This window comes from Tiliqua scincoides, chromosome 2 (assembly GCF_035046505.1).
Source record: "Tiliqua scincoides isolate rTilSci1 chromosome 2, rTilSci1.hap2, whole genome shotgun sequence".
NCBI lineage: Eukaryota > Metazoa > Chordata > Lepidosauria > Squamata > Scincidae > Tiliqua > Tiliqua scincoides.
The window spans coordinates 202,613,389-202,641,050 of NC_089822.1; the positions used below are offsets into that span (position 1 = coordinate 202,613,389).

A 27,662-nucleotide genomic window follows, 5' to 3' on the forward strand; every position below is an offset into this window, starting at 1 on the left:
TTCTAGAAACAATAGTCATTATCCTTCCTTACTGCTTGTTTCCTCATCTTTTTCCCCAACTAACAAGTAAACAATCCCTGCTAACTATGTAAAGAAGCATTTTTTCAAGTGGTGCTTATCTTATATTTAGCAGAGGGATAGTAACTGTCCCTCTTCACCATAACGCAGCATTTCACCTAGTGGCTCTTTGTTGGTGTTTCTTCTGCTTCCTTTTAAATTGTGAATCCTTTCAGGACAGGAGACCATTTATTTATGCTCTGTAAACTGCTTTGTGTGCTTCTTTTTTGTTGAAAAGTGGCATATAAATATTTGCAATAACAATAACAACTTGACTTTGAGTCAGCTAATTGGACCGTGAAACTCACCCAATTTCCAAAAGCAGGAAATTCAGGCACCTATGTGACAACCCTCGGTCAAACTATCCAAACCATAGGTGAAAGATGGTCAAAATCTACAGATTTAAAAAAGTGGGTCACATACACCCCTTTGTGCATTTGCTGATGTCAGAAGCATCTAATGCTTCAGAGGGGACTTTAACATCCTTGCAAAGTTTTCACAGCTATCCCTGGCTTTTTTTCCCCTTTTGCTATTTTATCAGTGTCTTGTTTTTATCCCTTGTATTTTTCCCTCCCTTTGATTTTTCAACCTTTTAATAACAAAACCTTTCTATGTTTTGCCAACCTGGATTCAGTTCATTCGGAAGGACATTTGCTTCACTTACCAGATCAAACACATTCCACTAGTGGAACAAGACTGCGATTTTGCTACTGGAACCAGCCCCAGATTTGGGAGCTTTCTGTTAAGCTGGGGCAGGGGAGACTTTCCCAAGGCAGTGTCTTTCTGATTGGACTTCCTAGATTTGGGTGATGGCAGCGAACTACCATTCTTCAGTTTATTCCCAGTTCACCCACTAAAAAGAATGAAGTGGTGAGCAAGGTGAGGGTGCTGTCACTAACCTCTAGACACCATGCCCATTTTGCCCTTATACTACCTCATTTCAATCACAACACTCCTTCTGGTACGTAGGGCAAGGGACCTATACAGAATGGGTTGCTACGCAGGTGAACACAGAAGAATGAAAAAGCATTGTTGAGGTAGATGGAACACAACACAGAACCATTTGAAGGACAGTGATATGGCAGCAACAGTTCTGAAGCTGGTTTCTTTTCTGCCACCACCTTTGTGACTGACACAATGTCTTCTAATAGCACTGCTGCAGATGGTTAATAACATTTTTCCATGTACTGACCACCGGAATAGGTAACCACCTACAGCCCAATGGTCACATGGACAATGGACATTTTGTGTAGCATTTTCAGATAAAATTCAGTCCAACAGACTCCACTATGAAGGAACATTAGTGACATTAGCAATATTATTAGCAATATTATTAGCAATATTTTGTCACCATTTACTTGAATCACTTCAAGCTTCCTTCACTCTTGAATACTGTCAGAATGTTTGGGGAAATGCATACAATTACAAACAGGTTAGATCCATGCCCTTCTTGACTGTTAAAACTGCAGGAAGAAGCCAGACCCATGCTTCGAGGGTGTAACCAATGTTTCATTATGACAGCTGGAGATGGCAATTCCTTTAAAACTGATAGTAAAAAGATACCTTTTAAAAGAGGGTAAAAGATGGTCTTGACCATCACTCCTTCAATTACCACCAAGTTTCTAAGCCACCTGTTTTTAGCAAAGTGGTAGGGTATTTGATTGTACACAACTCCTGGAATTCCTGGATAAGGCATCCTTCTACAACTCTCATCATTTTGGTTTCTGTCTTGGATTTCAATAGTCCAGGTAAATAAATAAGGACTGAAGACAGCCGCTGCCTCATCCAGGAATTCTTGGAGCAACCAAATAATCAATTTGCTGGATTAGCTTTCCTCTTAATATAATCCTTTTTATTGGGTAGCAAAGATCACCCAGCAAAATTCTGCATTCAGTTCATTACTGTTAGATGACTGGGTCAAGAGCTACTGAAAAGTTCAAGTAGACAAGAAAGATAGTAAGAAAGGCCAGTCACTCACGGAGGAGAATTCTGTTACTTTGCCGAGGAATCGTAATGCAATGTCCTGCAGGATTCAGTATTAAACAGTGACCTAATATCTACATGAAGCCTCTGAGAAAAATCACCCAGAAAGTTGGAATGTGGCATCATCAGTATGTTGATGACATTCAGGTCTTCCTTTCCATTTACCACCAATACCAAAACAATGGCCTTGGCTCTAAGCCATTTGGAAGCTAACATCAAAAAGGTAAGAGCAAACAGGATGAAACTGAATCCAGACAAGAATTAAGTGATGATGGACAGTAATCCCAGTGAGAGGAAGGAGTGTGAGTTGCTAATAGTTAGCAGCATCTGCCCTCTATATGTGAACTGTGTTCATAGCTTGAGAGAGCTCACACCTGCTGGATCCTCAAATTATACTGATACTGTGTGCGAACAAAAGTTGGGAGGACAGGAGAGGATCAGTTCAGAACTGATACAAAAATGAAATCTGTGGAGTAAAAATGACCGGGAAAAGTGTTAGAACTGAGTTTCAGGGGTGATGAAGAAAAGCTCTCACTTACATATAGATAGATATTCATATTTGTGCATCTCTGGAAATTATTTATCTAATGCAGTGTTTCTCAAACTGTGGGTCAGGACCCACTAGGTGGGTTGTGAGCCAATTTCAGATGGGTCCCCATTCATTTCAATATTTTATTTTAGACTATATTAGACTTGATGCTACCATGGGATGGGAAAATGTTACAGACCTGTACTTTTAACAATATACTATATATATTCCTTTAACAATGTTTGTAAATGCATGATAGTAAACGCACCCCTGGGGGCTGGGGGATAAGAATAGGCCCTCAGTTTGGCTGTACTTGTCGTAAGAGGCGGCTAAACAGCCACCGGGTAGATGGAACTCGATAGCCTGGGAAGGCAGCTCATCTGAGAGAAGGAAAACTCTGATCCCAAACCTCCACTGCCTTGTGGCTACATCCAGTTATGGAAAAGGCTTCAGGAGTCAACCTTGAGGCAAAATCCGGAGCCAGAGTCCCTGAGGCAGTTCATGGCTGAATACAGTCACATTCTGGCAACTCCTGCGACGCCGCTGGAACCAACCGTATTGGCCTCTGCCTTTCCATTGGACCATTTCAGCGACATGGAGAGGGGGGATTTGCTGCATGGGAAACAGTCTATCCTCCATATCTACTTTACCCAGGCTTCGCGCTCTGGAGAGGACACTCTGTTCCAGAACCAACATTCAGAGCGCAATACCATCGTCTTCCGAGACTGAAGGATGTCAACAACAAAAAAATGGGACTTACTCCTGGCTTCATGTGGGCAGGACTGCAGCCTAAGACTGTTAAAAATTTTCCTGCTTGATGATGTCACTTCCTGTCATGACATCACTTCCGGTGGGTCCTGACAGCTTCTAATTCTAAAAAGTGGGTCCCGGTACTAAATGTGTGAGAACCATCGATCTAATGTGAAGGCACCTTACCTTCACTACTCAGGGATGAAGGATACTTCATCTTGTGCTCATCCCAGTAATATCTCAAGGCCGAGATGAGTCGATGCAAAAAGCACACCATGTACTCTGGAGGGCACAGCACGGTCAGATTCTAAAGACAAAAATTGCTGTTAACAGAGCTGCACTGACCTTCTTCATCCCCAAAAACATATGCAAGTCACACACCTTGTTCACAGAGTTCCACAGGCAGCGAAGAACATTTCCAGTAACTGACAGAATCAATATCCATCACTAATTCTCACCTATTTCCCCTTTGCCCCTCTTTCACATAAACAGCCAGCTTCCCTTCAAAGCACAACAGCATCATACATAAAGAGCCAACTTGGTCGCCTCAAGGCATGATAGCAACTGAGTGCCAGTAAGCACACTTCCCTTCCTGCTAGAAAAGACTGGCTGCTAAATAATAGAAGATTACAAGTCAGAAAAGAACAAAAAGTCATAGAACTGAGCTGACACCTTTCCTTATGAGTCACTGAGAGACCTTTAAGCCAGAGTTGTCTGTGCTTTGAGAAGGCAAGTTAAAGAAAGGATCAAAGATCTGCCACAAGAAAAGCTAATTCTCTAACCATCATAAAGTACAACAAATAACAAAGTGTGCATATATGTCCTCTTTGCACATAATTTATTCCATTTCTGCTGGTAAAAGGGAGGGGTAACAAGTTGGGCAGGGTGATGAAGCCCTATCCTCTCTCTCATCCCTTCAACCTTCTGGAGACTTCACCATATTTTGTATTGGGCTATTTCATTTCTAATCCCAGCAAACAAAAAAGATCTTGGTGACTTTAGTTCCAAGATCAACACTCCTACTGAAGGCTTTGCCATTTATTTTATTTCACATCAATGTAATGTATATTTCATTCCCCACATAAACTATTTTTATAGTTATGCTTAGCAGCTCCTCCCTTGCAGCTTGAACTTTTTACCTTGAAGGTAAAAGAAAAAATAGTAGCTTAGAATTTGTACTAGCTTGGAGCCTAACAGCACACAGCCTAGTTCCTTTCAAGGACACATTAACTCAAACAGCATGCAGGTGGGGCCTCCATAACCACGGATTCTGCATCCACAGATTTGGCTCAACGCATGCCTCCTGGACCCAGGTGGAGCCAGACCTGGACCCACCCGAGTCCTCCAGAGGCAACTGGAGCTGGGATCCTATCACCTCCAGAGGGTTTTCTGAAGCCCACAGAGGCAGTGCGTGTCCACCCGCTGCCTCTGTGGACTTCAGAATGACCCATGGAGGCAAAAAATGCCACTTAGTTTCCTAAGGGAAACTTACGTGCAAGATGCACACCTTTTTTTCACAGAGTTCCACAGGCAGCGCAGAACATTTCCAGTAACTGACCGAATCAATATCCATCACTAATTCTCATCTATTTCCCCACAACAAAGAAGTTGCTCTTTGCCCCTCTTTCACATAAGCAGCCAGCTTCCCTTCAAAGCACAATAGCTTTCCCAAGGGAAACTGGAAGTGATGTTCATATGGCATATAAGGCATACCAGGGGCTTACCTAGGCCTCGGAATGCCTACTATAGCATAAAAGCATCACTTCTGGTTTCCCTTGGGAAACTAAAAGTGGCATTTTTTTTGCCTCCACTGGCCATTCTGAAGCCCGCAGAGGCAGTAGGTGGACACATGCTGTCTCTGAGGGCTTCAGAAAGCCCTCTAGAGATGACCGGAGTACAGATCCGGTCCCCTTCAGAGGGCTCAAAGCAGTCAATTGTGGATTTGATTATCTGTGAATTTCAGCATCCATGGGATGTCCAAGAATGGATCCCACTTTTATCTGCTAAAAACATGTCTCAAGCTAAAGATATGTCTCATCTTCAAAACAAAAATAATATATATTATTTGCATTTCAGTGCTGGCCTTCCTTGTAGGAGCTCAGGGTAGTTTATAATCTCCTCCCCATTTCATTCTCACAACCACTTTATGATGTAGATTAGATTGAGGTAGAGTAGCTGGCCCAAATCACCCAGTGAACTTTTAGTCTGAACAAAGGTTTGACCCCATCTCTCCTGGATTCTAAACCAACATGCTACATCATGCTATTCTCAGAGCATGATGTAAAAGCAGGTTCTTTGTCCACCGATAGAAAGAGGGCATCCTCAAATCTTCCAAGAGATCTTCTTAACTTACCCCTCGGTTACTGGCATTTTCCTGAAGAAACTTGCGAAACTTGTTTAAAAATATGTAACGGGAAGCACCTCCCTGAAAAAGGAATAATCAATATTTAAAGCCAGTTGAGTTCTGTCAAGGTGAAACAATAGCCTAAATTACAGTGTTCTTCGATTTTGCCTTAATTTGGAACATTTAGCCATTTGATGCGACTCCCTGAAAGTTCATACGTACACTTCCATTACTTGCTTTCTAGCTAAGCTGGGAATGTTTTATATGCTGCTGTTTTGATTTGCTGTTTAACATGCTGCTAACTGGGTAAGAGGCACTCTTTCAAGTGGGTGCTCCTCTTTTTAGCAGGGGAAGAGTAACTGGCCCACCTCACCCCAGCAGTGCCTTTTCTAGTGGCTGCCTGCTGGTGTTCTTTTGCATCTTTTTAGATTGTGAGCCCTTTTGGGACAGGGAGCCATTAGTTATTTGATTTTTTTCTCTGTAAACCGCTTTGTGAACTTTAGTTGAAAAGCGGTATATAAATACTGTTGTTGTTGTTGTTGTTGTTGTTGTTGTTGTTGTTGTTGTTATTATGCTTGTTGTTTAATGTTTTAGGTTAGGTTGTATCCTAACTTATTCCAATAAGACATATGGCCCAATCCTAACTGGGTTTGGCACCAGTGAAATGTGTGTTGCACTGCTGGCAACTGCTTTACAGCAGTCGCAAAGTTGCCTCTGACAACACGTGCTGCCAGGCCATTGGGGGGGGGGAGGCCCGAAGGCCAAAAACCCACTGGAGCAGGTAAGGCAGCACCGGGGAGTGGTACGGGGTGGGGAAGGGCATAACAGGGCACAAAGGAGGGCAGATCAGGTCCAAGGGATGGATTTGGTGGTGATGGCACATGCCAAATCCTTACCCCCTCCCTTTCCAGGCCTGATCCACCTTCATGGATCAACTCAGACTTGCACCAGCTATCCAACTGGCACAAGTCCAAATTGATCCATTGGGCCCACAGAAGCTTACCCCAGAGCAAGGGAACAAATGTCCCCTTACTCTGAAGAGGCCTATGAAGGCCAAAACTTCCCTGCAGGATACAGTGGAGGCCACGCATGCACCACTGCATTGCTGCGCAGGGAGTTACAGTGGATTGGGCTGCCCATCATAACTACACTTGGGCTAAAACTCAGTCATTTTTATTGTTTATTTTATTGTGAGTTGGCCTGAGGGCATGTTGGTGGGATATAAACCAAAACAAAAAAAATCTCAATGCAATTTTTAAAAATACAATATGATAAAGAGAACACAGATCAAGTACCTTAGACAAAGCTTTTATATCACCTAATATCACCTCAAACACAATCCTTTTCCATGAATGCAGTTTATACAGATAGTTACAAATCATTCAGCAATAATATATCATACATGCATGAATCAAATCAATCCTAAGGTGATTTATATAGCATACCGTCCTAGTGTGGAATCTCTGTGCCAGGCAATTAAACCCCAGGGATATGTTTCATAAGCCTTCGTACTTACCTAGTTTGTTTGGCAATCCAGGCTGTCATTTCTTAAATATAGGCACAGCACCATAGGAATGTGATCTCAAACCAAAGAGCCTATTCAAAACAAGTACAGTTGCACACTGCCACCATTTGGTTGCCAATCCCAAATGCTCAAGTCACTACATTTACCTATGCTTTTATTAATGGTATCATGTACCAACATTCATTCTTAGAAATCTCCCTCACCCCATTGTCAGTACAGGTTGAGTCTCATTATTTTCCAGGGTTCCTTCCAAGAATTCATGTGGATGGAAAAAACTGCACTATAGCAAATCAATTTAAAAAACAAAGTTTCTTTGCTCTGGTGATATAAAGCCTTGCTGATCTTTGTAATGCACACAGAGTCAATCAGTCTCTCTCCAGGAGCTTAGGCTTCACTAGGAGGTAGCAATCCCTCCCTTCACCAGGTGCCCTAGCAAGGGGGAAAGAATGGAGAAGGTGATAATAGCTGCCATTTAGCCTTCTTTCACATGCTCAGGGGGAAGGGAGGAGTGAAGTCTGCAGAGAGAATGACTGATGGATTGTCAGCCTGCTGCCCTCTCTGGCATTATTAAGCAACTGTTTTCCTAATTTAAAGGGCCCTTCTCATCAGCTCTGAGATAGAGAAATCTGTGGATACTTCGGTTATACCTGCAATCATTTGTATGACTATCTCTCTGCAACAGTAAAAAGCAGTTTTTTTTAAACTGTGATTTTAAGGGGTGCATTTTTTCCCTTATCCAGGGATCAGCACATTCTCTCTCATTTGCAGGGGCCATTCATGTTGAGTCAAATCCGTGTATAAAAAACAAGGCTGGACCTGTATTATCAACTCCAGACAGCCTGAGAGAGACTAGCGTAACTGACTTAGGGCCCAATCCTGAACTCTCTTAGTGCTAGCGCTAAGCTCCAGTGCTTGCACTAGGTTTCGGTACCCAGAGAGGAGAGGCCTTGGGTGCTGAGCCTCAGCGCCATGTGGAGGGCTGGCTGGTGCTCCAGCAGCACTGGCTGACAGTAAGTAGTTTCGGTGTGGGGCAAGGTGGAGAGTGGATGGAACGGGGCAGGGGGAGAGCGGCTATGCTGGATCCTGAACTCCGTGACACAGAGCCTTTCAAATCTGCGCTGGCAAAATAGCTGGCGCAGACTTGAGAAGTCTGTCATTGGGGGCCCAGGGGCTTTCCTCGGGGGAAGGCAATGAAAGTCCTCTTCCCCCAAGGACACCTCTGGCAGCCTCAGCGGTGCCACTGGATGCAGAGGTAGCCATTTTGGTGCTGTTGCACCCAGCGGAGCTTCCACCTTAAGGACTGGGCTGCCCACAAGACTTTGGTAGGAGCCATTTGCTGTACACGCTGTCCAACATATAACAACGTCAGGTACAATGAATGTTTTATGTGGGGGAGGGGGTTAAGGTTAATATTGTCTAGCTAGCTGAGTCACTCAAAATTAAACATGTTAAATTTATCTACCATATCAAAAACTTTAAGAAATCAGATGCAGGTTCCAGAAACACACCTTACCTATTTCTCAGGTACAAAAATTTGGGTTTGGGATGAATCAGCAATAAATTTGATATTACACGACTATATGTAGCCTTGGTTTCAAGGTTAGAGGAAAAACTGTAATTACCAAGTTTTTATAACTTTAAACTACAGTTCAGAATTACTGAAGAAATTCTCTAATAAGGCAATTCAAGTCCACTTACCCCTCCTCTGTCTTTATTGTTTAACAGCAATTTCAGTATCTGTACTTGGAGTTCCTCTACCACTGAGAACAGAGGAAATAATACAGTCCCATTGAATGTATTGTATTAGACAGCAGCCACACACACATCACTAAAGAGAAAATGTCAGGGACCAAATTCAAGCCCTGAACAGAAATTCATAAAGAAATGAGCCTTTTTAGATTATTACCTGCCTCGGTTTAATGCCCTACACCTAGAGGACATCCCACGTCAGATCACGACAGTCTTAAGAACGACAGAGGGTATCAACATTATTAATTGAATGTTCAGTGCTATCTCTAAGGGAGGGGACTAACAGCCCAGTCCTATCCTACACCGGAACAGGCAAGCTGGCTGGTCTGTGCTGTATCCAGCGCAGGGCTGAGGCTGGTTGCAGCGCAATCAAGGGCAAAGGGTAACGCGGCACTGGCCTTAGTGTGGCTATGTGGATCTGCGCCACATAAAGAGGTGGCATACATCCGAGCAGCCCAGCACTAGGCCAGGCCACCCGGGAGGGGGTTTAGGATCTGGCCAAAGTGCCATATCCTGGCTCCAACCCCCTCCCAGACCCAGTCCACCCATAGGCCTGCCCGCCCTCCCCCACCCCAGAATGCCCCCATTCCGTCCACCCCAGACCCCTGTGCTGACCGAGGCAGGCCGGCACACACTTACCTGTCCGCCGGCACAGCGGGGCCAGATTTGGCCTCTGGAGACCAGCACACATCTGTGCACCAGTCTACTTCCTCCCGCAGTGGTGTAGAAGTACCTTACAGCACTTTTGCAATACCTGGAGGCTGGCGCAAGGGACTTGCACTGGCCTAGGGCGCACTTTGGATTGTTAGTATTGTATCTGAGAGTAGGGCAACCACTGGCATCTGTAGCATAACATTGCACAGCTAATAGCATGCACTTTTTCTTCCACACTATAGGAGAACATCAAACCCTGGAGCACAGGCACAAATCAATATGGCTTCAAACCAAACTGAACCACCACGCCCATGAGATTTTGAATTTCATTATCCAACCTGTATACCTTCAATGCGTTTTTTGAGCCGCTGGCAACCTCTCTCATATGCTCGTCGCCTCAGCCTCTCCTCAGCACTCTCTTCCTTCACCTCTTTACTCTCTTTGCCCTATATTTAAAGATGGGGATTGTCAGCAGAAGTGCAAACAGATGGACCGACAGAGCTGAAAGACACTTACAAATTCCCACATAACTGGTAAGAAAACGCAGCCCTAGAAAGGTGCTATATGGATCCATATTTGGATAATTTATTCTGTGCAGAGGACAAGACAGACACGGCAGCTGGTAAGCTAGCCAAACACTCCTTAAACTCACCCGCAGCAAGTACCATAGTATTTCTCACCTCTTTGCTGAAGCGGTTTGGCCACCAGGTGGTGGGAATGAGCTCCTGTAAACCAGCCTCCTCCACCCGCAAAGGACTCTTGATGTAAAAAAACACAACTGAGCGGAGCACATCAAATCTGCAATAAGTTAAGGGAGTTGTATGGCAATTCAGACAGATGTAACTGTGGGATCTGAATCATAAACGGCAGCCTGAACTTTAAGTCCACAAATGGAACTATGTTAAAATGTGTACTTCCCGAAAACAGGTCAACTCCACATGACTACACCATGCAGTAAGTAGGATAACTTAGATAAATTAAGCATAAGATAAAGAACTGCAACAAGAGCTACAGCAAGTTTTGATGATTTTCAACAGTATCAAATCAAAGAATAACTGATAATATATTATAACAGACAATCTGCTGTTGAGACCTGCTTATACAATCTCAGACCTGCTACTGAGTTTGTTCATGTACTGTTCTAAGTTATTCCACAGAGACAGAAGTCACATCCTTCCAAGTGGTTTGGTAATTTATTGTGAAAGGCACATGGGGCAGAAAAAGAAAGTAATAACATACTTTTGAGATGGATATTCCTCAACTATTGCAACTTAACAGAGAACTGATTGAGTAGGTAGGTTATATGTACAGTGTGAGAAGAGAGAAGGGGGGCAAAACAGCTTTGTGGGGGTCACTGATCACTTACTGAAAGGTGATAGCAACCTATTCTAAAAGAATCTTGGGGACAGTTTTGAATATACAGATTGTTTGATGTCAAAATGTATCCTAAAGGGGATTTCTCTAACACAAGCCATTACTTCCTGTCCATTCATGAGTTAAACTGTACAGGCAGTCTCCAACAGATAAACTCCCTAGATTCCCCAACTCCATCTTACAACCTATTTTCATCCCACTAATTTAAAATCCATATAAAGAGTCCATGAAGTATAGGGTCTAGTTTGGCTACAATGATCTTCAATCATTTGTGCAACTGATCAATCATCAGAGCTGAATCAGTATTATTATTGCTATTAAGAAAATGTATATGCCACTTTTTGAGTTTCTAGTTTCAAATAACTAAGCAAGGATTTTCTGAACCCACCTGTCAAAGGGGGTTTGGGGTGCTGAGGATTCTTGGTTTTCAAACCCTAAAGCCCTCAAGGCCCCTTGCCCAGTAGTACTGCCACCACCCTGTACGTGCCAGTGTCTCAGTCCAGGGACAATGAGACTCTCTAGGCTTAATACTATCCCTTGCAGGTGCTGAGCTCTTTCTTCAATTAAAGCCTCAGTCCTCAAGTTACTATACCTCAATGAGCACTTGGTAGCTTGCTGAACGGCTAGGCAGAATTCTGAACCTTTGTTCCCAACAGACAATGAAACACCAGTGCAGCCTCAATGCAGCCTTGAGGTAAAGGAACAGATGTTCCCATACCTTGAGGAGGCCTCCGTGACTGTCTCCCCACCACAGGATGCAGTGCATGCTCCATTGGCATGCTCGCACCAGCACTGGAAAATGTGATAGGGTTTGGTCTTAATGAATACTGGAGGTTGTGGTAAAACAAAAGGAACTAAGCAACACTTTCCAAGAAGAGGGGTACGTATTCTGCAACAACTCCTACACCTATGGAGGGTGCAATACTGCTATATTTCTCTGAAAGTGAAGGAAACTGAATCTGCATGTATGGAAAGCAAAGGTGATACAGGGACAACAATTAGCAAAGTATGTACTCCTCATAGATCCCACAATGAGGACAGAATAGTGTCCCATTGCTTCAAACCCTCAAACTTATGCAGCTGATTTGAGAAGGGCATCTGAACTGAATTTGCAAGTATAAAGTGAATAGCACTCTTATTTTAACATGCAGCACCTATATCAGAAGCTCTTGGTAAGCTCAGTTAGTTTAGAACATCGAGAGATTTGGATGAAACAATAAGTATAAGAAAGATACAGGACATTGCTGAGCAAGTACTTCCTTGATTTCTCATGTTTCAGGACAGCAATAGTGAGACGGAGGTAGTGAATCTGGAAGAAAAGCATAATGAAGGTAAGCTCAGTAAACCAGAGCTGTCAAGGTAATATATTTAAGATACCTTACAGCAGTGGTTCTCAAACTTTTAGCACTGGGACCCACTTTTTAGAATGACAATCTGTCCAGGACCCACCAGAAGTGATGTCATGGCCGGAAGTGACATCAAGCAGGAAGTGCTTTCCTAAGAATGCAGCAAGTTCTGACATTGCCCTTGGCAAGCAATGAAATTGTGCCATTTTCCCTAGATGGACAGGCTATAAATAAATTAAAATGAAATTAAATACTAAAAGTAAAACAAATAAATAAGGGGAGATGAGATGGGGAAGCCAGCCCTGTTCCACCAAGTGAATTCTCTCTGTAGCCTGCCTGCAGTAACTTCAAGTTCCCCACCCCAAAAAAAATCAGTAAGATTTTCAGCCATACCCAGTGCCCAGTTCAATTTTAAGTTCTTATATTTAAGCCAGTTCAGTGTGATTTGGGACAGAATCAATTTTAAATCCAACATTTCTTTTGTTTGGGCTGGATTAAGATTCAAAGTTTCCCTCTAAACAAACACAAAAACTCCAGAATAAAGTGGAGAGGAAATGAGACTCCACTATCTTGGGGGGTGGGGGGGGGGGGAGGAATATGGAAAAGACAACAGCACTTTCCAATAAAGCAGTGGTTCCCAAACCTTTTAGCACTGGAACTCACTTTTTAAAATTACCACACCATCAAGACCCACTTACCTTTACAAAACTAAAAAAGAAAGTTATCATCTCAAGCCTTTTTTTACTATATTCTATTGGGGGGGCTGCCTTCTGGAGTACCCACGTTCATTGGATTGGGACCATTTTGGTAGCCTTGCACTCCCCTTTGCCTGAACTTCCACATGAGCCAAGGTACATTTACTTAATCATGAGTGAACATGTAACTTCCTTCTTGGGTGTTTTTAGGGGGCTGCATTAATTGGATCAGGACCACTCTGATGGCGTTGTTTTCCTCTTGGTCTGCCTTTCACAACGGACCAAGGCACAGTATGAGTAAACTCACGAGTGAACACACTGTGTGGCTGTTTCACTTTCCATAGGGCTCAATGCATTTTGCTTGTCTGCTATCGGTTTGTCAGTTGCAGCTTCATGACCCACCAACAACCAGGTCACAACCCAGTTTGAGAAACCCTGCCTTACAGCATTTATACATTTGTAGGAAGGGAGACAAAATGGTTTCCCTTCGTGTATATATCCCTTGCTCACAAAAGTTTCCACTGCAGTATCACACGTTTACCTGTAAGCCAAGATCTGGAACAATGGGAGAGAAGCGGTAAGCCCTGAGCAGGGACATCAGCAGCTGCTTGAGGCATTCATGTACTTCATAATCCTGAGGGGAACAGATTAACGCTTCAGAACATATAGGTGCCAGTTAAGACACAAAGAGAAAAAGGAAGGCACAGAGTTATAAGAAGGGATGTTATGATGGTTAAACAGCCAAACAACTCACCTCCATGAGAACCCACATGAGATCCAATAACTGCTGAATAAGAGGGTGCGCTTCCACAGCCCCTCCCCCTTCCAAGATGCTGAGTAAGAAGTTCATAAGCACATCTTCTACCAAGTACACTTTGCACTGCAGAAAAGGAGTTTTCAAATAAGGATATTTATAAGATTGTTTCAACACGCTGTGGGAGCAGAGATCCTTAGCTGCTACATTTTTCACTATATGTCTTGGAAATTGTGGTGCCTTCTACCACACATCCCTCAAGGTCCTTCATTAAGGCTTCACTTTAGGGTTTGCAGATTTGTTTTCAAGAAAGTACCTCATAAAAGAGGCACTCACTTCCCCTGAAATATTCCTGAAGAGGTCTAGATATACAGTACAACATGCATTGCTCTATTTACTGCCAATGAATCTACACACAAGAAGGGCTGAAGATGCACATGACATATTGTAGTCCTTTGTCCCAAATGAATCTGCTGATGGAACCTTTTGGAAGGTGTATACACTGCTGTAGTCCTTCCTCACAAGTTGGTGGGTGGGCACAGACTGCAGCCTGCTTGCTACATGAAGCAAAAGAACATGAATCCTTCTGGTTCAGGCCAAAAGGCTCATCTAGTGCAGCATTCTGTTTCCTATAGTGGCCCAGCAGCTGCCTCTGGGAAGAGCTCAAATGGAGGGAAAGAAAGCATACTTCTCTCCCACCATTGCTCCTCTACAACTGGTATTTAGAGACATACTGCCTCTAAACTACTTGGAGGTAGTGCATAGTCATTTGACTAGTACAGCCATTTTCAACCACTGTGCTGTGGAACACTGGTGTGCCGTGAGTGGTCCACAGGTGTGCCACAGGAATTTGGGGGAAGGTCATTTATTAATAGGGCCAATGGGAGATGTGAGCCCCCACTGGCAGCATGGCGTGCCTTGTCAATTGTCAAAAACCTGGTGGTGTGCCTTGACCATTTTAGTGCCTTATCAGTGTGCCATGAGATGAAAAAGGTTGAAAATCACTGGCCCAGTAGCTACTGATAGACCTATCCTCCATGACTTTGTCCAATCCCCTTTTAAAGCCATTCAAGTTAGCAGTCATCACATCTGGTGGCAATGAATTCCACAAACTAATTATGCATTGTGTGAAGAAATAACTCCTTTTGCCCATCCTAAATTTCCTGTCTATCAGTTTCTTTGAAAGCCAATCAGTTGGGATGTGACCTTTCCCAACAGCAGGCATTTCCCCACAATTAAATTCCTATGCTGGTCTTTGAGTGCTTGACATGGGTTGCACATGCACAAAAGGTCGCACTGGAATTTATTGGAGCAAGAATTTGATTATTTGATTTTTCTCTGTAAACCGCTTTGTGAACTTTTAGTTGAAAAGCGGTATATAAATACTGTTAATAAATACTGTTAATAAGAAGGGACAACTCAAAATATTTACTTTTCTTTCCGAATTGGTTGGCATAAGACACAGCCTTAGTAAACCAATTTATAGATGAGGACACACTCTTGCCCTCCTGCAACCAGGAAAAGAATGATACAGGTACCTCGCTACAAAGGTAGTTAATCTGAAAAATCCTTTAGAAAAGCCAACCAGGAGATACAAATTTAAAAAAACTCACCATAAGGGGGGCAAAATTGTTAAAAATGTGTGCCAGAGTGATCAGTACTGTGGGATCCCCCTGAAGTTGCCACGTGGAAGAGTCTCTCTCCACCAGCTTCCCATCCTGAAACGTAAAATTGAGGCTTACACGCATTTTTTAAACAATATTTTAATTTCATTAGAAATTTGATGCTTTCTCTTAGGGGTACAGAAGCACTGCAAAGAGATTTCCAGTTCATCAGTACATCCTGGTTCTGCAGAAAGAATGTTGACTCTGGGAACCATAAACGCACCTGATCCTATGAAAGCTATTTGTCCATCTTAAGCAACATTAGGTACTACCTAGAGTTTAAAGGGGATGCCTAAGTGTTGCCAACCTACATCTCTCCTTGGGAACAACTAATACAAGATCCAAGTGCTGCTACTTTAAACACTCAGCGTTTCCCACCTACTACTCCAATTCACTAGCCGCTGCTTACAAAGGATAGGGTAAAGCTGAGTGCTATTATGTCATTTTTTAAGCTAGGCATTGCTAGAGAGATGCATGGTTCAAACATGAGTTTGTAGCAGTCAACATTCTTTCTACAGAACCAGGATGTACCGATGAACTGGAAATCTTTCTGCAGTGCTTCTGCACCATTAAGAAAAAGCACCTATCGCTAAGTGGAGTGCAGGAGCTGGCAAGCACTTACCAGTACCTGCAGCAGCCTCCCGGGGGTGGAGGGAGCCCTGTGTGACCCTCCACAGGGCTCCCCGAGCTTTAGAAAACGAAAGTGGAGCAATTGCACCCTGCCTCTAGTTTGAGGCGGGGTGCAATTGCTCCGCTTTTGTTTTCTAAAGCGAAACTTTATTGCTGAGAGCTGGCTTTTAAAATGTATTTCTAGAGACTCATTTCTAGACCATGCTAACTTAACAACAGCCCAATTCTATTGACGATTCGGCTGCGCATGCAACTTTTTGCAGTACTGGAAGCAAGTCATGCAGTTGCAAAATGCCTACTGATACAGCACATAGTGCTCTTTTGGCGGCCATTTTGAGAGTGCTGCTGAGCAAGGCAACAGCACTCCCAGTTGGTTGTCAACATTGCCTGCACCCACCGAAGCAAGTAAGACAGAAGCAGGGGTGGGGAGGCTGCAGGATGGGGTGGATTCAGTGACAATGGAACATGCTGGCTCCTATCCCCTTTCTCTGCAGCCTCCCCATCCCCTTTCTCTCCTCAGACTTGTGCCAGTGATTTTGCTGGCATAGCCCCAAGGAGAACCATTGCAGAGCAGGAGGTTTTGGAGGTATAAGAGGATTTAAATCCCCTTTCACTTCCAAAGTCTCCTGATCTGCTTCACTCTCCCACTGGATGCAAGGTGCCTGTTTTTGGTTTGGCTGCACCTGTGGGGGAAGGAAGATAGGATGGGGCTCCAAGTCTTCTGTTCAGTCAAGAAGAGTTTAAATAAATATAAAGTTGAAAATATAATCTTACCGAAACTTCTATTCCAATCTGAATAACATTCTTTAGGTATCCCAAGAGCTTGTGAGCTTTCAACAGATCTGCAGCTGGCTTGTCCTGTAAGGGCCGATATCCCTCCACTGGATATGTATGGAATTACTAAGAAAAAATCCAACTATCACAATGCAATTTGGTTCCTCAGGGGGCTATGGTCAAGTCTTCCTTTTCTATCAAACTTTGCTTTTCACCCAGCACTTCAAAAAGCCTGGCACATTTACTGTCCTTAATCTACATGGCTTAATATTCTACATCATACTTTCAAAGCTCTCTATGCCAAGCATGTTGGGCACTATGCCCCCCAAAAAGTTCAAGGACTGTCCTTGTTGCTCACTCATTCAGGATACAGACTTCTTTCTTACTCTCAGTGACCGATCACCACATGAGTAATTTTTCAAGGACAACTGCTCTTGTACCTACTACTGTATATTACTATGACAGTGTTCACTGAAGAGTATACAACATTCTTGACAGCTTAACCAGAATGAGTTTCAAACTTCCACCCAGGCTGGCAAGAAGGGCTTCAACTAGGGAGACTAAAGAAACTGCTATTCCTTTGCACAATGCAAAATATATCATGGAAGGAGAGGAACTATTAAAAGCACATTTTTTGGCAATATGAACCAAAAGCATGGTCACGAGGCTCTTACTACTTTTTCTCATTCCAAACCACCACACCAAGCATCTTTGAACCATAGTAGCTATGCTGACATTTCTTGGAACAGTCCTTCCACAATTTGTCCAAAATTACTGGCAAAGGATATCGGAGTGGGCGGCTGCCAAAGTTAAAAGCAACTGATTCTTTGAACGATAGGCTGATGGCAGGGAAATAAGCCATGCCAGAGCCTCGGGAGATGTTATCAAAAGCTGTCCCGAGTGACACACCATTTCTGAGGAAGAATAGGGGAAAAAACAAAGAGATAAATCTCTAAAGGTTTAGACAGTACGTGTCATCCTAGACACAAGAGATTGATGAATCTGCCATAAAACAAAGGTAGAAGCAGTAAAAGCCTGGTGGCTTCTCTTTTGTAATGCCAATGAAAATAATGCAGATTCTGAGTCCTGAGTATAGAATTCACCCACTGCTATGTCCCAAGATCTTAATTTTCATTTCAAACATATAGTAAGATCTTGTTATCCGCTAGGGCAGTGTTTCTCAAACTGTGGGTAGGGACCCACTAGGTGGGTTGTGAGCCAATTTCAGGTGGGTCCCCATTCATTTCAATATTTTATTTTTAATATATTAGACTTGATGCTACCATGGTTATGTGACTTCATTTGGGGAAATGTTAGACCTGTACTTTGAACAAGCTACTATGTATATTCTTTTAACAATGATAGCCAATGGGACTTACTCCTGGGTAAGTGTGGATAGGATTGTTAAAAAATTTTCCAGCTTGATGACGTCACTTCTGGTCATGATATCACTTCTGGTGGGTCCTGACAGAGTCTCATTCTAGAAAGTGGGTCCCAGTGCTAAATGTGTGAGAACCACTGCGCTAGGGTTAAGTTCCTGGAAAATCTAGTGGTTGTAGAATTAGCAGATACTGAATCATTGCACCTATAGGAAAAATGGGGTTAGGTTCCAGGGGACCCCCTTCACCATACACTATGAACTTTATGAACCTGAATCTTAACTTGAAGTCTATAGAGCGAGTGATAACAAGGACTCATCAACATCTCCAAACATCTGATGCTTTCTTCTCTGTGCTTGCATCCATCAGTGCGTTGAAGGTTGTGGTGATGGTGATGGTTGTGGGATTTCTCCATGCTGGCTATCCCTCAACTCGTTGAAGGTTGCTGGCCAAACAATGAAGCCTCAGAGGAAAGGGGTTTACTTCACCCATCCTTCACCTGTCTCTTGGCTGCCTCCCTGGGCTTGCCCAGCCCCAGAGCAGACCTCAGCTAGCTTTCCAGAGATCTCTCATCATCTGCCTCTTGTTATCATCAGTTGTGAAGGTTCAGTGCGAGTCCCCAAGATGGTGAGGCAAGTCTGGAAGCAGACACAAATGTGTCCAACAATTCTCTACAGGCTAATACCAATGCCTGTTTAATGCAGAAAATTGACCCAATCCAGACAACTTTCTAAAAAACTAGGAGTATAATTGGCTGGATTTGCAAACAATGAGAATAGAGTCACAGATAATGAAAGGTAGGTGGCAATGTGCCCCTCGCAGATAAGCAAATTTGCAGATAGCAAATTCGCATATAAAGAGAACTGTATGTTCCCCAGAAACACTTAAGAAAATAAGTATTATTATTATTGCTAGAGATTTGTTCAACATTCTTTTCAGTGTAAGACTGTCAACACTTACAGCACAATGTTATGCATGTCTACTCAGAAGTAAGTCACATTACGCTCAATGAAGCTTACTCCCAGGAAAATGTGCATAGGATTGCAGTCCTATGGCCCAGTCCTATCCCCCCTTCCCCCATTAGTGCAGCTGCACCAAAAAGACGCACACTGTAACCAGCCGGGGGGGGGGGGCAGAGTGAGAGGCTTCAGAAGGGAAAGGGGATTTAAATTCCCTTTCCCCTATTGTAAGCCTTCCACCCCTCAATGGGACTCCTCAGACTTGTGCCAGCTCTTTAGCTGGCACAGGTCTGAGAAAAGAAAGGTAATGAGAAGGCTGCTACCAGAGGGGATAGTATTCGATGTGCACCATCACCACAGCAGCCTCCCCGCACCCCTGTTCCTCCTCCCTCCCTGCCCCGGTTCCACCCTCCCTCACCAGCTTACCTGCTCTAGCAGATGGCCAATGCTCCAACAACAAAAGCAGAAGGGTCTAGCTTCCCAGTGGTGCTCTGGCAGTGTCCACTGCCAGAGCATGATTTACAGCTGCTTTTCAGCTGCCAGCAGTGGCAGAATGCTAGTTCTGCTAGGGGGGCAGCCCAACAAGATTGGGCTGTTAGTGACTCAACCCTGCCTTATTCTTTCAAAAGGAGCTCTAGTGTGCCAGAAATTTCAAAGCCAAATTATTTCATATGTTTGCCAATTCATAATTTTGCACAGCAGCTATCATAGGAAATGATGGAAGAACACAGATGAATTCTCACTGTGTCCCCAGGCTTCACATCAGAAGTAGCCATCATTCTTTTTAACTGCTGTGCACATTCAAACATTGCAGAAACTCTCTTTCCTGATGTCACAGAAAAATAGTGGCACGCTCATCCTCAATTTCTTCAATGAGAATAATTATTTAGGAAGATACATGTTCTCATAGGAAGCAAATCCATTAGGGCAGGAAGACGTTTACAACAAAATGACTTATTCTATTGATTTTGTACAAGTGATGGTACAGGTGGGGCCTATTTATCTGCGTTAGTTCCATTCCGTGACTCGGCGCTATTAACAAAAACGCGTTGTGCTAAATCCCATAGAGTTATGCAAATACTCTGCAGCCTGACACTTCTGGATGGAAGGAAACTAAGGCTGCTGTTATCAATCCCCTCCCCTCCGCTCTGTACTCAGCCCTCCCCATTACCAGGCTTCTTTCACATGGGATGCTGATCTTTTAAGAATCCAGCCCTATGCATTTCTACTCAGAAGTAAGCCCCATTCCAGTGAATGGGGCTTACTCCCAGGAAAGTGTGGAGAGGATTGTAGGCTATATCTCATGCTTTGATTGGTGGGAAGGCTTGCTTGTGTTGGTGACTGCCTGCACATGGGGGGGGGGGTTGCTTGTGTCGGTGATTCCGTGCACCATATAAATGGGGGGGATTTGGCAAACACTCCCTGGGTTTTTTAAAGTAATCCCCTCTGTTGCTACCACACCTGCCCCTCTGTGTGTGTGTGTGTGTGTGTGTGTGTGTGTGTGTGTGTGTGTGAGAGAGAGAGAGAGAGAGAGAGCGAGCTCCACCTTGCTGCACGTGTTCTGGCTACAGAGATTTTCGGCCCCCCCTTCCCCTCTTCAGCCTCTTTGCTGGCTCAGGGGCTCCAGAAGTGTTACTGTTCCTTTGCAAGGGGAACCTCTTCCAGGGCTCCAGGGCTATTTCCCTGCCTGGGCGAGGCAGAGCCTTTTTGCAGTGTTTTGGGCTGCCTGGAAATGGAGTGAGACGCCAGCGCAGGGCAAAGGAGGCAAAGGAGTGTGTGACTTTCGGTTCCCCCATCCCATTAGCATTGGGACAAATCTGCAGATAAAAAATCCGTGGATAAATAGGCTGCACCTGTACTCTTAAAACTAATTTTTATAAACAAATTCATCTTCAATAAGACTCTCAAAATATGATATTATTAAGGGGGATGGCCTAGGCAATCACTGTTCAGTGACCAAGTATTCCTCAAACAATGCCTGAGATACATAAAGAGCTATGACAGAAATTCTGCTGTATGGCTATAGGAATTCTATTAGCCTGAGAGATGTTATCCAAGTTGTTCCAAGCGACACACCATTCCTGAGCAGAAACACCACAGAAGCCTGCAATAAACAGACACCACAAAAGTCTGCAACAATTAAGACTGTTCTATGTTGATCACTATACTATGTAGAAACATTCCCTTTGTCATACAAACTCAATGATCTGTTCTAACTCCAAGGAATAATTCAGAGGAAAGGGCTTCGACAGCTTCAGTAGAGGGTTATTGTGGGTGAAGCTATGATTTAGCATTCGTTGGAGCTTGGTTTAAACCTGGAATGAATATACATATGAGAAAAGAGGTTATGATATACGGGACAAGCAATATTCAGAAGAATTCTAAGAATGCTTACAGGCAGAAAGAAATGCTTCCTTCATCCAGGTCTATCAAACAGCTGACAATATCTCCTGCTGCCCAAGACTGTAGGAAGAAAGAAAAAGGTATTAGGAGAGATTGGTGAGGCATGTTGCTAGTTTTGCTATGGCACTGCCAAAATTATACCAAGATTACTTCCAAGTGGTCTGTGACTCCAGGACTGACCAAGATACCATCCCACACCTCAAATCCCAACCCACTGTCTTCTCTGCTAATCTAAGACTAGTGTCTGCAAGTATCTAATGTTGTTCTGAATAAAAGTAACTGAGTCTCACAGAGGTGACAGAGTTGCTATCTTCCCACAAAGAAAAGCTCAACAGTCAAGATTCTTGTTGCCACAGTTATTTATTGGTTCAACTTTCTATCACTACTGCTGCCTACTGTAACATGCAGAATTCCAGATCAACATTACAGCAGGTGAGAGGTGAATGTGGACTGGCAAAGATGGTGAGTGTGGTATTGCAAGTATCCATTCGGATATACCATGGCAAAATCTCATGGGAGCTTCACGAATAAAGTTTTGCATGAGGTTTTGCATTCAAACATGTGGAATGTTATTCCATGGGAAATGGACATTTCTATATGAGTATTTGCATGTTTGGTGTGAGCCTAAATAAGAGAGACACTAGAAACAATAACTATGCATAGTTCTTATTCTATCAACAAAAATAGTATCAGATTTGCTAAGGAAGACTTGCTTCACACATTCAGATCCTAGTAACTTTGGGAATCTTTTGCATTTAATGGATTCCAAGGCTTATATAGTATATATGTTCTTCTAAAGATCACATTAGAAGAACATATATACTATATAAGCCTTGGAATCCATTAAATGCAAGAGTTTTATAAGAATACTAGCTTGAATTCTGGTCAAAAGCTGCTCTGATGTAATACTGGGGGCGTACTATCGTCCTCCAGACTAGAAACCGGAAGGGGACCTTGAAATGAGGAAACAGATCAGGGAGGTGACAAGGAGGGACAGGGTTGTAATCATGGGGGACTTCAATTATCCTCATATTGACTGGGTCAATTTGTGTTCTGGTCACAAAAAGGAGACCGGATTTCTTGACATGCTAAATGACTGTGCCTTAAAGCAGCTAGTCATGGAGCCCACCAGAGGACAGGTGACTCTGGATTTAATATTGTGCATGTCAAAACGGATCACAACATGATCACTGTTCCTCAATGGCTCAGTAACACTGCCATCTCTACCAGGTCCTGAGTACAGCACAAAACTCTCACAAAAACCCTTGACTTCCGATGAGCGGACTTCCCTCAAATGAGGAGGTTGGTTAGAAGGAGATTGAAAGGGAAGGTAAAAAGAGTCCAGTCTCTACAGAGAGCATGGAGGTTGCTCAAATCAACAGTAATAGAGGCCCAGCCTCTATTAATTAAAGCAGCAAGTATGATAGAGACATACAAAATTATGCATGGGAAGGATAAAGTGGATAGAGAGATGCTCTTTACACTCTCACATAACACCAGAACCAGGGGACATCCACTCAAATTGAGTGTTGAGAGAGTTAGGACAGACAAAAGAAAATATTTCTTTACTCAACGTGTGGTTGGTCTGGGGAACTCCTTGCCACAGGATGTGGTGATGGCATCTGGCCTGGATGCCTTTAAAAGGGGATTGGACAAGTTTCTGGAGGAAAAATCCATTACGGGTTACAAGCCATGATGTGTATGTGCAACCTCCTGATTCTAGAAATGGGCTATGTCAGATGCAAGGGAGGGCACCAGGATGCAGGTCTCTTGTTATCAGGTGTGCTCCCTGGGGCATTTGGTGGGGCTGCTGTGAGATACAGGAAGCTGGACTAGATGGGCCTATGGCCTGATCCAGTGGGGCTGTTCTTATGTTCTGAAGGGATGGGGGCAAAGGAGGGCTACATGGGGAATATGGGCCAATTCCATCTCCCCTTGTAACCACCAGCCCTCCTTTACAGGAGGCTGCAGTGAGAAGAAGGTTGGGAACCCCCTTGTACAAACTTCCTTCATTTGCACAAATCAAGATTCAACTTATTGTAGCAAACAATTCTTAAATCTGCCCAAGTAATTTTTGCAGATACATACAGAGATTGTGTATCAAGTTTGCTTCCATAGCAAGAAATAATTAAAGCAGACACTCACTTTTCCATAGTTGGTTGTGGTCACATTCCACTTGCGTACTCGATTCCCATCATAAGCATATGAATCTGGAGTGTCCCCCACTCCTTCCTATATAAAGAAAGAGGCAAGTACACATCTTAACCAAAGTTACTTAGACCAGTGTTTCTCAAACTGTGGGTTGGGACCCAGTGAGTCGCAAGCCAATTTCAGGTGGGACCCCATTCATTTCAATATTTTATTTTTATTAGATTTGATGCTACCATGGTATGTGACTGCATTTGGGGAAATGAGACAGACCTGTACTTTTAACAGGCTACTATGTATATGCTTAGAACAATGATAGTAAACAGGACTTACTCCTGGGTTCGTGTGGGTAGGACTGCAGCCTAGGATTATTAAAAATTTTCCAGCTTGATGATGTCACTTCTGGTCATGACATCACTTCTGGTGGGTCTTGACACATTCTGATTCTAAAAAGTGGGTCCCTGTGCTAAATGTGTGAGAACCACTGACTTAGACAACAATTTGTCAAATAGGCAAGATTTTGTGTTCTAGGGATTATGATTATTTTGTGTTCTATTATTTTCTATTATAGGGATTATTTTGTGTTCTAGGGATTATGTGTTCTAGGGATTTGTGTTCTAAGATTATGCCTTTTCAGCTAATCTTACAGGTAGCATTACCCTGATAGAGAAGTGTGAGACTGTGAACAAGTTTTAAGCTATGACTAAATTCATTTCTATGGAAAGTTAGAATGGCATATCAATGGCACAAGAACAAAACAAAACTGGAATACTTCAGCAATTGTCGCACTTTCATGCTTTTTCGACACTTTTTTCAATGTGTTGCTTCCCTTCTTTCACAAACCACTGTGATTGTCACATTCAGAAACAGAGAAAGATTGACCATTCATAGTCTGAATGACTAGTCTAAATGACCATAGTCTGAATGAGTCAGTCAGAGAAATCTGAAACAATGAAAGGGGCTGATGGCAATACAATATAGCAGAGATCAGACTGATAAAAAAAAGTCAAATGTATACAATGGTAATTGGTCTCAATTCTGTAGACATCATAAATAAACACATGTCACGAAAAGAAATTATAGCCTCCCTAATAAAAGTTCTTCAGAAGCAGCTTATAAAATACAGCCCTTTTATAAGCCCAGTATGTACAGTGCAGCAGAATATATTACCAGTAGGGAAATTTAGAACACAGAAAAAGAACAAGGATATTGTGCCCAAGTCTTTACATGAGAATTCAGGTAAAGTCTAGAAAGTGGTCAAACCCCAGTCAATGCTTTTACATTACCTCTTGATTGAACCGACAATTGAGGGTGCACCAGCCAATTTGCATGAGGCCTTGGGATGAAATCAAAACTTCATAGATCCATCTTCCTAAAACAGAAGACAGCAGCAAACGGTCAAGTGACAAAGATTCACAATTAAATGTTACAGATTGAAATGGTTCCTCAAACAACACAGGAAGCAATCATGACCCAAAGGGATTAGTGCCCAGAGAACTTCAAAGGGGTGAGAGATTTGTCTCTAGTCTCATTGTTCATAAATCCTCATTTCAGGTAGGTATACCTCTGCTAAAAGCACTTCCATGCTTGGACCATGCCTACTACACTTATCTAAATCCTTACCTTTGTACACACAGGTAGTAGCCCTGATGGAGCCAAAATTACTATGTCCAATCACCTGATTTGAGAAACAGAGAAAGGTGACTGTCACACAACAAAAAGAGATTCTCATTTCAAGAGATTCACATGCTCATGAGAAGGTAACAACAAGAAGCACAAATATCAGATCATTTAGAAGGTTTCAAGTCTCAAGAGAATGTGAACCAGAACCAGGAGACATCCACTAAAACTGAGTGGATGTTATTCTCCCAAGTTAGAATAGACAAAAGAAAATATTTCTTTACCAGCATGCAATTAGTCTATAGAACTCCTTGCCACAGAATGTGGTGATGGCGTCTGGCCTAGATGCCTTTAAGCCATTTCTGCCCAACATTGCCTGTACGCAACAAGGACCAAATGAGTATACCTGTGGGTCGGGCAAAAATGGGTTAAAAGGAAATTGAACAGATTTCTAGAAGAAAAAGTTTCTAGAAGAAACAGGTTACAAATCATGATGTGTGTGTGCAACCTCCTATTTTTAGAAGTAGGCTACCTCAGAATGTTAGATGCAAGGGAATGGCAACAGGATCCAGGATTAAATGGGGCGTGCATTGCATCCTGTGGTGGGGAAGCAGTCACAGAGGCCTCCACAAGGTGAGGGAACATTTGTTCCCTTACCTCTGGGCTGCACTGCAGCTGCACCAGTGCTGGAAAGTTGGATAGGATTGGGCCCTAAGGTGCCACAAAAGTCTTTGTCATTTTTGCTACAACAAACATAGCAATCCATCTGAAATAATATGTAGACTGTGTAGACTTAAACAGAACATTCTAATGATATACTGAGCTGAAGTTTGATAAAATAACATGTGGGCAGGAAGTAAGAGACAAGAACCAAAGTTGCACAATACAAACCACAAACAAGGAAGAAGAATTTCAGGATTTAAAAAAACGCTTGTAGGTTTATCAGAAAAGAATGCTATAACAATGACAAAGGGGTATATATTCGTAATAAAGACTTGATAATGTTTTACACCTATCAGGAAGGAGAGTTTCTTTCTGCATCACCAACTGAAATCTATCTTCTACGAATATGAGGGCAGTGTACACATAACACTGGCTTTGTGTCAGCTGCAGTTCATAAATCAAAAATAAGACTCAGGAACATGCAGTCTCACCCTGCAGCCCTTCCTAGGGTAAATTTCCTCATTAACCACAATTAAATAGTTCGTTGGCACTGACATTAGCCAATGTTTCCCTTAACTTAGGATCTAAAACTCACTCCAAATTGCAATTATAAGTCCTAATTACATGGGAACTCTGTAACTTTAATGACAATTTATGTCATTTCCAAAAAAATATTTAACTGCAGTTTAGAAGTGAAGAATTTGGACAAATTCCGGAAGCTAATGGTAGACAGGGAGGCCTGGCATGCAGTGGTCCAAGGGGTCATGAAGAGTCAGGCACAACTTAACAACTAGACAACAACAAGAAGTGAAGGAAATCTCAAGGAAAAGTATGTTCCCAGGGTTGGCTCTCAATTTATTATCTGCAGTTTAACAGAGCTAATCTTATCTCTGCGCTGAACCCAAAAGCAAAAGGGAAATGGGAATATAAAGTAACAAAGAGGTGCAAGAATTCCAATAGATTTCCTGATCAGCTCATTTAAGTTCACAAAGATAGGTATACTCACAGCATGACTTCATACTCACCCCAAGCAGGTCATCATCCACCACCAAAAGTCCCTCAAAACCACTTGTGTGATCCAACACCACAGTAGAAGGTCCAAGTCTGCCTTCTACAACCTGATCTAAAATGGAAGTTGGAGGAATGACAATGAGAAAAGTCTATAAGGGCGCAATCCTAACCCCTTATGTCAGTGCTTTCCAGCACTGGCATAGCGGTACCAATGAGACGTGCTGCATCCTGCAGTTGGGTGTCACTCACAGAGGCCTACTCAAAGTAAGGGAATGTTTGTTCCCTTACCTCAGAGCTGCATTGCCCTTAAGTCAGTGCTGGAAATGGAAAGCACTGACATAAGGGGTTAGGACTGCACCCTAAAACAGTGTAAGAAAAACAACGATCAAGGCTAGATGATATTTGCAATTTTATAACCAAAAAATCCAAAGGAGAGAAACAAGACTTGTCAGGCATTACATTGTTTAGAAAAGGGAAGTACAGAGGCACATTTAATGGAAGTTTTCTAAAGGTTGTAGACATTGTCACTCTAAACACATATTCAAATCTCACAAGATATCCAAAAAATGTACCTGTGTCTTATCTTCAGTTAATACTTGCCACAAAATCTAAAAAAGGCCTAATAAACATACAGTATGGCTTTATAGTCAA

At 42.9% G+C, this 27,662-nt stretch overlaps 1 protein-coding gene across 1 annotated transcript in view; it reads right to left on the reverse strand.

The window, feature by feature from the left end:
- Positions 1–27,662, reverse strand: part of RNF123 (ring finger protein 123) — a 122,117-nt gene that overhangs the window by 84,415 nt on the left and 10,040 nt on the right. Inside the window, exons 5-20 of the mRNA XM_066613710.1 lie at positions 27,026–27,123; positions 25,341–25,395; positions 25,004–25,089; positions 23,715–23,801; positions 21,562–21,629; positions 17,611–17,742; positions 16,829–16,937; positions 15,374–15,478; positions 13,761–13,886; positions 13,548–13,640; positions 12,201–12,274; positions 10,272–10,389; positions 9,938–10,037; positions 8,887–8,948; positions 5,673–5,744; positions 3,506–3,626 (exon numbers count right to left, since the gene is read on the reverse strand). Of these exons, the coding sequence (XP_066469807.1) occupies positions 3,506–3,626; positions 5,673–5,744; positions 8,887–8,948; positions 9,938–10,037; positions 10,272–10,389; positions 12,201–12,274; positions 13,548–13,640; positions 13,761–13,886; positions 15,374–15,478; positions 16,829–16,937; positions 17,611–17,742; positions 21,562–21,629; positions 23,715–23,801; positions 25,004–25,089; positions 25,341–25,395; positions 27,026–27,123 (1,506 nt within the window). The remainder of the gene's footprint in view (positions 1–3,505; positions 3,627–5,672; positions 5,745–8,886; positions 8,949–9,937; positions 10,038–10,271; positions 10,390–12,200; positions 12,275–13,547; positions 13,641–13,760; positions 13,887–15,373; positions 15,479–16,828; positions 16,938–17,610; positions 17,743–21,561; positions 21,630–23,714; positions 23,802–25,003; positions 25,090–25,340; positions 25,396–27,025; positions 27,124–27,662) is intronic.